General features: G+C 45.1%; 1 protein-coding gene across 1 annotated transcript in view; it reads right to left on the bottom strand.

Annotated features, from left to right (window-relative positions):
- Positions 1-14,361, bottom strand: part of Cdh26 (cadherin 26) — a 54,109-nt gene that overhangs the window by 25,092 nt on the left and 14,656 nt on the right. Inside the window, exons 3-7 of the mRNA XM_052181742.1 lie at positions 13,158-13,319; positions 5,352-5,499; positions 3,465-3,631; positions 2,885-3,013; positions 1,224-1,409 (exon numbers count right to left, since the gene is read on the bottom strand). Of these exons, the coding sequence (XP_052037702.1) occupies positions 1,224-1,409; positions 2,885-3,013; positions 3,465-3,631; positions 5,352-5,499; positions 13,158-13,319 (792 nt within the window). The remainder of the gene's footprint in view (positions 1-1,223; positions 1,410-2,884; positions 3,014-3,464; positions 3,632-5,351; positions 5,500-13,157; positions 13,320-14,361) is intronic.

Below are 14,361 nucleotides of genomic sequence, written 5' to 3'. Positions count from 1 at the left end.
AGGGCCAGGAATCATCAGTCTCTGTAATAGTGGTGGAAAAGGCTTGTCAGCAGCAAAAGCAAATGGGATGAAGTATTTGTTGAGCTTGCATCTCACAGTTCACCCATTGAAGGCCACTCAAGAATGACAGATCATCTCCAGAAAAGATGCTTGCATGTCTTAGCCTTTGCTAGATGACTTCTGACAAATAACTCAGTGGCGGGTGACTCTGCAGAAGGCTGCCAGGGACCTTGCCATGCACAGTGTGTGGACTGTCACTCCTTGAAATTTCCTGAATCTTGTTCAGCTAACAGGCAGAATCTTGACTCTGCGCAGATATAATGACTCCAGTTGGCCCTTCCAATTGACTTGCTGTTCTGTGAAAAGCACTGGCCATCCTTAGGTCTCCTTGAAAGCCACATAGACCAAGAACATTGGAGTCTGCCTGTCCTGTCAGAATCCACTCTCTCAACTATGCGTCTGATCTTCAATGTCCTCACCTATAAAATATGGCAAGCGTATTTTCCTCCAGGCCCAGATACTCCACTGCATATAGTAGACAGATCCTTGTGCTCATCACACATGACAACCCACACAAATGCCCCAGTGTTTGCACTTCAGACGTAAAATGATTTAAACCCAGGAGATCAAAAGAACTTTTAGTTGGAGAAGCATGTTTAAAGGAAATGGGAATGTGGCCCAAGCAATACTGCCCTTGCCTTGCACACACAAGGTACCGTGCTTGATCCACAGCACCACGTAAAGCAAGCATGGGAGTGCACACCCACAATCCCAGCACTCCAGAGTTAGAGACAAGACCAGGAATTCAAGGGAATACTCTACTACATAGTGGGTTCAAGGCCATTCTGCCATACTCGAAACCCTTTACCAAGAAAATAAATAAAATTTTAAGTTTACTTTCATTGAATCAGAAAAAAAAAAAAACCCACCACATCCAGCCTCCAGGGCTCATGTGAACATAGTAAATTTTATTTCCAAGAGCAGTATCAAAGAATCAAATAAGATTTTAAAAAGTTGGCTATTATCACTTCTTTAGGAGGAGCCCTGGCCTCTAGACAAAGGGCTCATCTGCCCCTGCATTCTTCTAAGGGTTGCACAGGGTACAATAAGCGCTGTGAGTGATAAACACAGTGAGTGTTTAACAGCTACCAGTCCCTCAGGAATTATGACTTGTCCTCCAGACAGGGACCACAACACCGGCCACCACCAGGTCTTGACTTTACCTTGATAATACTTAACAACCCTTGGTTGGTCTCAGGGTCAGTCATGATGTCAAAATGCCCCTCCTCGTTGCCATCACTTATGTTGAATTGCGTTCTCCATGCTGGTGTAAATGGAGAGTCTCCATCTTGGACAGGGAGATACAACAAGCCCCGTTCGATTTGACCTTCAGAAATCTGAATCTCATACTGGAAGAAACAATCATCATTTCCATGTCACGGGCACAGAGACAACATGGAGAAGGAACGCAGGAAGGGAGAGGTGGAAGAGAACAGGAAACTGAAGGAGGAGGGCAGGAAGCAAGAGGAGGAATGCGGGAAGTGAGAGGAGGAGGACAGGAAGTGAAGGAAGAGAGCAGGAAAAGAGAAGAGGGAGAGGTGGGTCCTCAGGAAGAAGCCAGCAGCCTTCAGGCACTTGGCATTCATCTACTTATAGTAGAAAATACCATTGACTCAGGAGCAGAATCCTTCCTACAAATGGCGTTACAACTGGTGCTCCCTGAGACTCTGTGTCTACCTCTGGGTGATTTTAAAGACACTCAGTGCATTATTGTGCTGAGAATTTTCAAGATGCAATACACATCTAAGCCCATGAGCTTTAAGTATCCTAGCTCTTCCCCAACAGGGGAGAGATTTGTTTGGATCAAGGTGACCCTCTTTCCAGCACACGTGGTTCCTTGAAATGGCTTGGTTTTCAATAATTTTTTAGTGGTATGTCTCTGAGCAAGCACAGCAGGATGGTGATGTATTTTTTTTTCCAGGCTTACATTTGAGCACATAGATTTGTCCTAAGCCAGGGGAAGATTCTGATACAAGGTTTAGCTGTAAGATTATTTTACCGTTCGTATAAACTCCTGGATGAGACACTTTCATCTGAAAACATTCCACGTTGGTTTATGTAATTAAAAATTTTAAATGACACATTTTAAAAATTAATTGTTTGAATCATTAATGCAACAGTTACTAAGTGCTGGCAAAAAATAAAATTAATAATGATAATAACTATCTCCCAGGCCAGGAGCTGACAATGGATGCATGGGGGTTGAGGGGAAAGGGATTAGGCAGAAACTAGAATAAATGAATTCATTAAATAGAACAAGATGAAGAAGATGAAAGAACCAGAGGCTTGGAGCACCCAGGAGGGATGCAGGGTGTTTACTGGGTCACCAAGGGAAACCCCTCTCAGAATCACTGTTTGTGTGCATGCCCATACACTTTCATGAGCCCCCAAAAGGTGACTTAGGAGTCAGTTCTCTCCTTCTATCTGCATTCCAGGGGCGTCAGGGTGGCAGCAAGTTCTTTTGCCCACTGAGTCATCCTGAAGGTTCCAACCTTGCTTGTTTGAGATGGGACCCATTGAGACCTATGGCTCACCAGCTAGGCAAAGATGGCCGCCAACCAGACCCCATGCATCCTCTATTTGTCCTCAGTGGATACCACCATGTCCAGAGTTTTATATGGGTGTCATTCTCAGGTCCTCACACTCAGGCAGCGAGTACTTTACAGGCAGGACTCTGTCGAGCTCCAGGTAGACTCCTTGGTTCCAGTTTAGGTCACTCTGGAAAATTGTATGTATCTTGCTCATGACCCAGTAGAAGTACCTAAGCCTAGGACTCGGGGACCTTTTGTGAGAGGCCCGGGAGCTCATGCAGCCTATGACTTACCCGGTCTTTCGTAAATGTGGGCATGTGGTTGTTGCTGTCTTCCACACTGATGTGAATGGTGGCAGTGGATGACAGGGACGGCTCTCCACAATCGCTTGCTCTGATGATCAGTGTGAACTGAGGAACAGTCTACTAGGGAGGAAAAGGAATGCTAAGCCTCACAAACACAGGAAAGGGGGACATTAATAAGGATATTTCCTTCTAGCAATTTCCATAGCAAGAGTTAAACGCAGACGATTCCCAACAGTGTGCGGGGCCCACCAGAGGTCAACCCTGGGCATTGTCTGCTTTGTTTTCAATTCTCTCTCTCTCTCTCTCTCTCTCTCTCTCTCTCTCTCTCTCTCTCTCTGAGCCTGGAGCTCACCGGTTTGGCCAGCCTGCTTGGCAGGGGACACTCTAGATATGTGGCTGTCTCTGCCTCTGTAGCTCTGGGACAACAGGAACTCTGCTAGAGTACTCAGATGTTGTTTACAGGTTCTCCTCAGCTGGAGCCTGGGTCTGCCTGCTAGTGTAGCAAGCACTCTGTCAGCAGTTAGCTCACCGGCCCTGGTGCTTTTAAAATGATAAAAATCTACATAACCTCATAATGTAAGCATCCCGAGAGTCGCACTTCCCCGCTGATGAGATCAATCCGAAAGCCACTTTCTCTCAGTAATGGCGTTTGAGAGACGAGGAAATAAAGGACTTGAGAGTTTGGAGTGTTTTCTTGGTCCAAATCGACCGTTAACAACTGAAAAATAGGTTGACCTAGAAAGAAGTTTTTTGAGAATGTTATTGGTGGCTAAAGGCAGTTTGTCAAAGTAGAAAGAGGGAAATGTCTTTGCCAAATGCCATCGGGGCACACACCAGAATGAATGAGATATTTAAATGAGAATCCATCATAGAGACTCACAATACAAGACACAGGTGGATATTAAACCAAGGCTAAACTTCAAAGAGCCTTCCTGTCGTGATTGCCATCGCAGAAGAGTACAGGACAAAACTGACAGATGAAGAAGTTTTTTAAATGTATAGAAAAAAATACACAGACAAAATGTAAAAGTAAATAATGAACCAAATAATATATTTGAAATTCATGTGGCAAGTTTGTGCTCTTCATGTAGACAGAGGAGGCTGTGACCAAGAAGGAAGTGGCATTCATATTAACAGAAAATATAAACAGAAAATGGCACAACAAATAAATGATTACAAAAAAAAGGCTGAGGAAGTGTATGAAGGTGTTATCCATAATAGGAAAAAATGTGCAGATGCACAGACAGCGCTTCCCACATGGTCATTGTGACCCTAGGGTCGGTCATTGCTGCCGAATGGATACGTGACCCTCTCCAGTTCTGGCCTGTTTGCAGCATCCACCTTTCTTCCCCAGAGCTTAGACCTCATGAATGATGCCTGACTGCAGCACAGCTTACCTTGAGTATGTTTCTCAAATGCACTTTACAAACATACTTTTTAGAAGGCATCAACAAAACAGCAGTAGGAGACTGAGGAGATACCTCAGAGATTGTCCACAAAAAACAAACAAACAAACAAACAAACAAACACAAACCTCATGTACAAAATGTGCGGAGAAGTGCTGTAGGTGACCTATTCCTCTTTATTCTATGTCTGTGTGATGGGGTCATGCATGCCACAGGACAAGGGGGAGATGAAAGAACAGCTTCCTGGAGATTGTTCTCTCCCTCCTCCTCTATTCCGGCGCTGGGACCTCTGGTTTTAGCAACACGTCACCATTGGAGCCATTTCACTGACCCCCCCCCAAAAGTTCTTCAACAAAAAGGAAATACACATATACAGAAAAAAACATGGTATCTATAAATGTTTAAGTATTAATACATTTGTATTTTCTGCTGTCATGAATAGTACCTATGTGAACATTCATCTATAAAACCTGATAAAGCATGAGCACATGCAACACAAATTTTATGAAATCATGCATAAAAAACACAAAGGAAAAAAATACTGCAACTTTAAAAGCTTCTGGAAATGCTCTCTATCGCCATATTTTTAGTTCTTGAAGCATTCCAAAGACTACAATACTAAACATGGCTTTAGTTATAAACATAGGTTCTCCTTCTAGAAACATTAGCTTGGCATGTAGAGACTTAGTTTCTGAAGCCCAGATGCTAGTCACCTTCCTGCCATTCTACAGATAGGCAAAGCTTCTTGTGAGCCTCCCACAGCTCCACCTCTGCCCCTCCAGGTGTGGCTGGGTGCTAGGCTGCATTTACACATCAGCTCTTCAGATGGCCACAGCTTGGAAGGGCCAACCACAAAATGAAGCCTGCAGAGTGAAGACTTCTGTGGTTCTGGACCTGCAACCTTTGAAACGTGAGTCCTGAAAAGTCTTCCTGGGTGACGGAGGATCAAAGTCCTCATCAATATCAAAGCAGGGAGGTAAAAAATAAATAAATAAGCCATCCAGGGCAAAGACAGGAGTGCACACACAGTACCACACATCCCAACACACCTGCGGCTTGGCTCTCTTTCACACTGACGTTAAATTCCTTCTCAGGGAATTGGGGTGCATGATCATTCACATCTCTGATTCTAATGTTGAAAATCAGGGATTCATCCACAACTTTCCCTGTGGATCGATCTACAGCATCAAAGTAAACCTGGGAAGCAGAAAACAGTGAACAGTGTGGTTGTGTCTACCTGAAGACTCTGGGAGCTACTAACGCAAAGATGTGTGGTGCAGTTCCAAGGTAGGAACTACGTCGGCACCTTGTACCACGTTGCCCCAGGGACCAAACACAGGCTCCTGAAGACCAGATGCAAACAGGTTTGGGGAAACTCCTCATTGGTTATCAAGGTCAAACTTGATTTCTCCATTTGGATGGAGGTGTTGGGGAGCTGTTTCTACAACTTTTCAGTGTTCTCTGGATAAAGGAAGACACAGTGACTATTACTGAGCCTTAAGAATAGTAGCCATGTATGGGTTTGGGGGAGGGGAATGCCCAGAGGACCCAGCACAGTCATTGACACATTAAGTTAATAGAAGTTCACTAGTTCACTCGCAAGCCTCTCTAGAGGGTCTGAGATTCCTCCCTTCCCAGAGGCATCGAACAAGTAAGTTAAGCTTGTGTGTTAAGAACCCTTGGGAAAGCTGAGCAAATTAGCCCAGACAGAAGTAAAATAACAAAGATTGGAGAAGATTAACCATGATGCCAAACAGCTGTCATGGAACTGACGCTAATCATTTAAATGACTGATCAAATTAACAAGGCTCTAGAAAAACTGATGAGGGGCAAGGGGTACAGAGAAAGGACAAGGCTAAAAGAGGGTGTCAAGATCACAAATGTAAGAAGAGACATTACTACAGATCTTACCTTTGAAAGAAAGACATAAACCCTTTCTTCCCTCAGTTGCTTCTTGTCAGAGCGCTTTGTCACTGCATCAGAAATGAAACCAGAACACACACACACATGCATGCATGCATTTTTACACACATGCACATAACGCATATGCACATGTACTTACAGTGCGATAACACATGTACATACATACACACACATGCAGATACATATGCACACACATATGCCCATAGGTTTTTTTTTAAAGAAAACATCCTAAAGGGGCTATAAACTGTAGGAGTGTAGCTCCATTATAGCCTGTCAATGGCAAATGTGTATAGATAATAGAAACTTGTGGTTCTCAATAAATGAGTGGGGAGTGTGTAGAGCCTAGGGCACTCTGGAGCAGGGAAGCTACTCTGCAGGAGGCTGTGATGAGGGCTCTTTATCAGCCCGTGCGATGCAAAACACCAAGAGTGCATCTGGACAGGAAGTAGGGAGCATTGGCTTTGGTCGGTAATACATAAAACCCTAGCTCATTAGTTACAACAGAGATGACATCACTCGGGGCAAGATGCTGACGCAGGGAATTCTGGGAACTCCCTCCACATGCTATTCTGTTCTTTCACGAATCTGAAAATGCTGTAAAAGGTACATCCCACTGATTGCAATATTAAAATAAGGCAATGATGACTACAAAACTTAAAATTTGCCATTAATTATAAAATAAAAATTGGTCTCCCTCTCCCTCCCTCTCTCTCTCTCTCTCTCTCTCTCTCTCTCTCTCTCTCTCTATATATATATATATATATATATATATACATACATATATATATATACATATATGTATATATATATATATATATATGTGACTGCATGTGAGAGAGATGTGTGTATGTTTTTAAATGTTTAAATGACTGTAGCCTGCCTCGCTGATTTATTTTCCTTGCTCTAGATTGCAAGGTTTGATCTGCTAAAGGCTGGGAGGCTACAGGGACAGAACCTGCTGGGAGCCTGCAGGAACTCAGTTGTAGCAAAAGGTACACAGTGCCCATGAGCTGCAGTACAGAGATCCTGCAAGCCCAGGACCACTCCACAGCAGGACCTCAGCAGACACAGGATCTTGCTGAGGGTGTCAGGAAAACTGAGTTCCTTAAAGAAGGGGTAGAGGTACACAGGCAGACAGATGGACCTGTCCCACCCTCGCAGAAGCCATAGGAAGCAGCCTGTGCTGTCTGTTCCAGAGAGAGGGTGATTGGCTCTTCAACCCCAGAAGGAGGTAGAAGAACCCAGCTGCAGGCAGATAACAGACCCTGAAGCACGTGTCTAGCCTTCCTCTTCTCACCATGCATCTTCAAACTAACCCGGGCAGCTTCGGTCTCCTCGGGTAAGGCTGACGGATGCTGCAGGGCTCCTACTCCCGAGCTACTCTGCCTCAGGGATTCTGGCATACATTTTTAAAGTTTTCACAAGCAAATTGGCTCTCTCCTACTCTGTTGCTCCCTCGTCCTCCATAATTCATGGCCGCGCTGGCAGCTCTCTGCTCCTTAATCACCCTGACTTCTAGCTCTCAGACTGGGCCAACTGTAATCCTCCCACTTAAACAAGAACCATGTGTTTGTTTTGTGTTTATTATTTTATATTCCATTTATTATCCTAAAAGCTACATCTGAGACCTTTAGTTCTGACAGATGCCCGAGAGCCTGAGTACTGTTTATTCATTGGCAAGATGTGAAGGAATTCCAGGTGACTCAGAAACAATGCAGAAAGGAAATACCACCAGTGCTTTCTGTACTTGGAATGGTTTTCAGCCTTTTGTTATAGCCCGGAGATTTACACCCTTGGATAAACAGACCGTGCAGCGCTTGCATGACGGACCGCCATATGGCCATTTGTAATTACACACACAAGATCTATAGCCTCACACCCAGACTAGCAGAGGAAGCGTCTTAAATGCCCAAGGCACAACAGGAAATCAGTTACATGCATGACTTAGAAGTGGGTCGGGCTGGCGGAGCATGGATGGTCGATATATAATTATTTGAAAGAGTGTAAAAGGATGGGTTGGAATAGGTGCTTGTGTCCTGTGAAACTGAGAAGATTTAAAATAAACAGAAGAGATTCCTACACAGGGAAGGGAGGACATTCTTTGTGAATCCATCAAGAATCATACTGCAGTTCTCAGTAGATTTTTACAGATTTCTTTTAGGTTTATAGCATTAACAAGAGAGTTCACACCCTCCACTTCCCAAACCCAAATTCTACATGTTTTGTCTAATTTTAGAGACTACCCACCCCCTTACTGACTGGTTTCGTGTGTCAACTTGAATTGACAAGCTGGAGTTATCACAGAGAAAGGAGCCTCCCTTGAGGAAATTCCTCCATGAGATCCAGCTGTAAGTAAGGCATTTCCTCAATTAGTGATCAAGAGTGGGAGGGCCCATTGTGGGTGGGGCCACCCCTGGGCTGGCGGTCCTGAGTTCTATAAGAAAGCAAACTGAGCAAGCCAGGGGAAGCAGTCTAGTAAGAAACATCCCTCCATGGCCTCTGCATCAGCTCCTGCCTCCAGGTTCCTACCCTGTGTGAGCTCCAGTCCTGACTTCCTTTGATGATAAACAGCAATGTGGAAGTGTAAGCCAAATAGATCCTTTCCTCTCCAACTTGCTTCTTGGACATGATGTTTTGGGCAGGAATAGAAACCCTGACTAAGACACATGCCCCTCAAGTTGCATCAGGGAATAGCAAGCTTCTGGGGTTTCTCTTTGCAGCCTCAGTGTTTCCTTGGTTCTTAGTGACTTCCTGTCTTTCCAGTATCCCAAAACCAATAACCCTTGAGAAGAGAAGTGGCCCATTAGAGTAAGACATGCTGGGTGACATGTAGCTAATGACACTTTCCACTTCTGGGGACCTCCACCTGAGGGTGATAGTCTCACGATTATGGTGGAATTTGTTCTCATGTTTTAGAAGCTGGAACTGAAACCCATTATGGCGGGAGCCTGAGGTGGAGAAGCTCAGGCTTCTCTTCGTGGGGCTTCTGGTCACTGGTGAGCCCAAGAATCCCTGGACTTATCCCTGGCTGGTGTCACTCAAGTCTCTGCCACCATCTCCTCATAGTTTAACCCGAAGTACTCATTCTCTTCTCTGTCTGAATATTCTCCTCTTCCTCTTCCTCTTCCTCTTCTTCCTCCTCCTCTTCCTTCTCTTCCTCCTCCTTCTCCTCCTTCTGCTTCTCCTCCTTCTCTTCTTTCTCCTTCTTCTCCTTCTTTTCCTCCTCCTTCTCCTCTTCTTCCTCCTTCTCCTCCTCCTTCTTTTCCTTCTCTTCCTCCTCCTTCTCCTTCTCCTCCTTCTCCTCCTTCTCTTTTTCTTCCTCCTCCTCCTCCTTCTCCTCCTCCTTCTCCTTCTTTTCTTCCTCTTCCTCCTTCTCCTCCTTCTCCTTCTTCTCCTTCTTCTTTTCCTCCTCCTTATCCTCCTCCTCCTTTTCTTCCTCCTTCTCCTCCGCCTTCTTTTCCTTCTCTTCCTCCTCCTCCTCCTCCTTCTCCTCCACCTTCTCCTTGTCTTCCTCCTCCTTCTCCTCCTTCTCCTTGTCTTCCTCCTCCTTCTCCTCCTTCTCCTCCTTCTCCTTCTCCTCCTCCTTCTTCTCCTTCTCTTCCTCCTCCTCTCCCTTCTCTTCCTCTTCTTCCTCCTCCTTCTTCTCCTCCTCCTTCTCCTTCTTCTTCTTTAGACATTGGCCCACCTGGCCCAGTATGACCACATCTTAACTTGATTGCACCGCAAAGACCCAATGGTCCAATAAGGACACATTCGCAGCTACCATGGCTGATACTAAAGCTCATCTTTTTGGTAGGTATGATTAGGTAGGGAGGCTTCCTGGACCCTAGAGATAAGACTTGATTTTACCAGCCTGGCATCTCACCTATTCATCCAATGTACTTATCTGAGAAACTACCACATGAAAGGCCCTGCTCTTGACCTTAAAGGGATGGTCTTGAGGAAGGCCAGGGTCTTGAACTTTTTAGAATCCACACTCTGTTGGGTGAGATAGACTTTAAAACCAAACACAAATACACATGTTCCAGAAAATTCAGACATTAAGGAGAAAGTGAATCAATATCACAGAACAGAGGATGATGGGGTGAAGATGGTGGCACATAAGTCCCACTCTGTTGTCCTTTATGAAACATCACAGTCAAATGAGATGACTTGATTTTTCAGAGAATTTGAATATTTAGATGAATCTATATAAAGGACCACTGTGGGGGTTAGCGAGATCACCTAGTTAGTAAAGTGTTTATCATGCAAAAAGAGTTGGGATCCTGAGGACCCATAAAAAAGCCAGTCATCACATCATGCATCTGTATTCTAATCTTGGGGATGTGGAGACAACATGTCCTCCTAGCTAGCTGGATAGCCAGCCTGAAAAATTGATGGGTCTTGGTTCATTGAGAGATCTTGTCTGGAAAAGTAAGGTGGGGAGTAACAGAGGAAGACACTCAACCTCCACATGCACAGAAATACACATGGAAGTGTGTGTGTGTGTGTGTGTGTGTGTGTGTCCTTGCAATGCAATCAAGTTAAAATGAGGTCTTGCTGGACCAAGATTTGCCAATGTCCGAACAAGAAGGATATTCAGACACAGAAGAGGGTGAACAATTGGTGTTAAACACCCCCCACACACACACACACAGTGTCTTAGTGCTTCATTGCTGTGAATGGACACCATGGTCAAGGCAACTCTTATAAAGGATATTTAAGTAAGGCTGACTTGCAGGTTCAGAGGTTCAGTTCATTATCAAGATGGGAGCATGGCAGCATACTGGCAGGCATGGTGCTAGAGGAACTGAGAGTTCTATGTCTTGTTTAGAAGGTAAACAGGAGAAGACCAGCTTCCATGTGGTTAGGAGGAGGGTCTCACTGCCCACCCCCACAGTAACACACTTCCTCCAATAATGCCACACCTACTCCAACAAAGCCACACCTCCTAATAGTGCCACTCCCTGGGCCAAGCATATTCTCACCACCACACTGGGTAAATGTAAAGTGTCTTTCAAGGCAGATGTTATCCTGATGACATGGGATAGCATGTCCCTAGACCTAGCACAACTGATGCCATAGTGGAAGTACCACACAGTCCTTGGGACCCAGAATACAGAAAGCGCCACCTGCCAAAGAGAGAACAAAGACCTGGTCCATCAAAGACCACAGTCCTTGGAAAGTTTCTGGATGTACTAACTTTGCTTTCTGGCTTCTGTAGTTCTGCATCTGGCTAACTATTCTTGCTAACTGAGGGGTTTCAACCCAGGATATGGGGTGCTTAAAAACCCAACCCAAGAAAGTCTCAGGACTACACTGGTGTCCCAAACTCCAGTGTAGTCCCTGGACAGCTAATAAAGACTTTCTATTGGCTTAAACCATGTCCAAGTGGAGATTACCTTACATCTGGCCCCTACGGTGTGATGCATATCCCTAACATACTACACCTTTTTGTTCTAAATGGTGTCTGGAAACTATTTGTAATTTGAACAATGCAGCCATCTCAACCCCAAGTTCCAGAAAAGGCTCCTAGGCAGCAGACATCTTGTCAAGCCTGTGACTTTCATGTCAGTTCCAATCATGTCATTCAAAGCATTTAAAGCAAACCAGCTAGGCCAACCACACTGAGGCTAAACACTCAGTTCAATCTTGTTAAACCTCCTGCTGCTGCTGTGCACAGGGCCCGTTCCTGTCAGCACAGCAGCAGAACAGTAGCCCCGGCATCCCTTCAGGGCTCCTTAGAGATACCGACTGCCTGGACCTATCCAAATGAACAAAGGAATCTGCACAATGTGTGCATGCGTGCACCTGTGTGCAGAGACCAGAGGCCCACATCACGTGTCTGCCCCAGTGTCTCCGCAGTATTTTTTGAAAGAGTGTCTCTGGATCAATTGGAGCTCACCGATCTCTGGACTGGCTGGCTGGCAAGGATCCTCCTGTCTCTGTGTCCCCAGCTCTGATGTGACAGCTGCACACAATCTGTAGCTTTTGACCTGGGTTCTGGGAATCATACTCAGGGTCTCATGCTTGGTCGGCAAGCACCCTGCCTACCGAGCCATCAGCCCAGCCCCGAATCTGCATTTTCTCATGATCCTCCGGTGCTATTGTTTACTATGAAAGGAGAAGCCCCTTCAGCTTATCTCTTACTTTGTTACTAACTCTGTAAGTCCTGGAGACAGGGAGGCAGGAGATCTAGAGAAGTCACAGATTCAACTCTGCATCTGGTAGGGTTTGAGGAGAATTCCTATGTCTTTAAACATGAGTCGAAGCCTTCTGGTGACTTCAAGGTTTACATTTTGTTGTTATGTATGTATTTTGAGGTTGCTGGAAGAACACTTCATAAATTACTTTTCTCAGATAGTAAACACCATATTCCTACCCTGAAGGGGTTAAGTGACAGCCAAGCCCTGCTCCACAAGTCCATGAGAACAAAGGGTGACAACCTATGTCCCTGGGGGAGTTGGGAACATGATACACCACCCCGTGACTTGAGGCCTTTTTCTTTGTAATTTTCTTTCCTGGTTTGAAACTTGAATTTCAACTGCATAGAAGTCCCTGTAGTGATAAAATCCCTGAGTCCACATGGGCCACAGTAGCTGGTCAACAAACTTTCCCTCAGCAGCTGCCACCCAGGGTCTAGAGGTAGCTTCTCTTCTACTCCCAAGGTCACCTGTCAGGAACCAAATCATAGCATTTTGCAGATGATCCCTTAATCCCACTGGACAGTGGTCAGAAAGCCTGTTGGTGGCTCCTTACACCCATTGTAGTAAAGTCTATAGATAACTTCAGAATTAGCTGTGTCTCCTGTGGACCTCCAGAACTTGACATACTGAGAAGTGTACTAACTTCCTGGATCCCAACAGTGTTAGCCAACAAGTGCTTCCCAAGTTCAACCCCTTACAGGAGCTTTGCATTAAACCCAATCTTAAACCACATCCCATTTTAGATACCATGAAAGATGGTGTCACTTCTCGATCAACGGGGCGGTGAACATATATTTTTCCACTCTGGTGATCTTCTATAGAGAATAACCCAATCTCTGGAAATTCGTCCACACCAGGTCCTCTGATTAAATACATCAGTGACACATTCTTTGACATATTATTGAAGAGCTGGAAGGAGGAAAACAGAAAAAAAAAATTTGAAGGAGTCTGAGAATAAACCACAGTGATCTTCAAAAAGCAAGGCTAAGAACCAAGACATCTTTCAGGAATAGAAACAAGCCGTCACTTCCAAAGGGTTGCTAAGGAGGCAAAGGGCTTAGCAGAACCATGGGAACAAAGATACTGGGGCAGAGCTGGCTCAGTGGTTAAGAAGTGCTCAGTGTTCTTACAGAAAGCGAGCGTTTCAGTTCCAGTACCCGCACGGCTTGCCACTGCCTGCAGCTCTCTAGCTCTGGAGCTCTGACGCCTGTGGCCTCTGCAGACACTTGCACTTATGTGCCCAAGCCTGTGCAAGGACACACACATGCACATGGCATTACAAATAATAAAAAAAAAAAATCCAAGACTGCAGAGCTGGCTCAGTGGTTAAGGGTGTTCACTTTTGCTCTCGCAGAAACCTAGAGTGTGGGTGCCAGCACCTGTTTCAGGAGGCTTGCAGCCACCTACAACTCCAGGTCCAGTGAGATCCTACTCCTCTGGTTCCACAGATGTTTGCACTGATATGCACCCACAATTAGAAATAAGAATAAGACTTTTTAAACAATAAAATAGAGGTTGCTGCGTGGACTGGAATAGAGAAACTGGAGAAAGCACACATGTGCGTGTGGCTAGAAAGAGCGACGCGCTGAGCAGCCGTTTCCATGGCTCTGGATATTCTGCTGCCCCCTGGAGAGTTGACTATGTGCCCTGTCAGCAAAGCCTGGCAGCCAGGCTCTTAAACCAGAAAGGCAAGTCACAAGATGGCTGTGCACATTCACATTCTAAACCTCATGGAAGTATCTGGAAGAACACATACCTATGTGCTTTTGTGGGCTTTGTCTAGAGAGAAGGAGAAAGAGAAGAGCTACACACGCAACTTTTTAAGAAGAGTAGCACTTTCTTTACCCTTCTTATTCTTTCTTAAATTATTACATCAACATCATTTGTGAGTGTGTGCGTGTGTGTGTGTGTGTGTGTGTGTGTGTGTGTGTATATATGTGCATGTATGTGT

The sequence above is a fragment of the Apodemus sylvaticus genome, chromosome 5 (genome assembly GCF_947179515.1).
Source record: "Apodemus sylvaticus chromosome 5, mApoSyl1.1, whole genome shotgun sequence".
In the NCBI taxonomy this organism is placed as follows: Eukaryota; Metazoa; Chordata; class Mammalia; order Rodentia; family Muridae; genus Apodemus; species Apodemus sylvaticus.
Note: the sequence above shows the minus strand (reverse complement) of the source record. Positions and strands in the feature narration are given on the sequence as shown.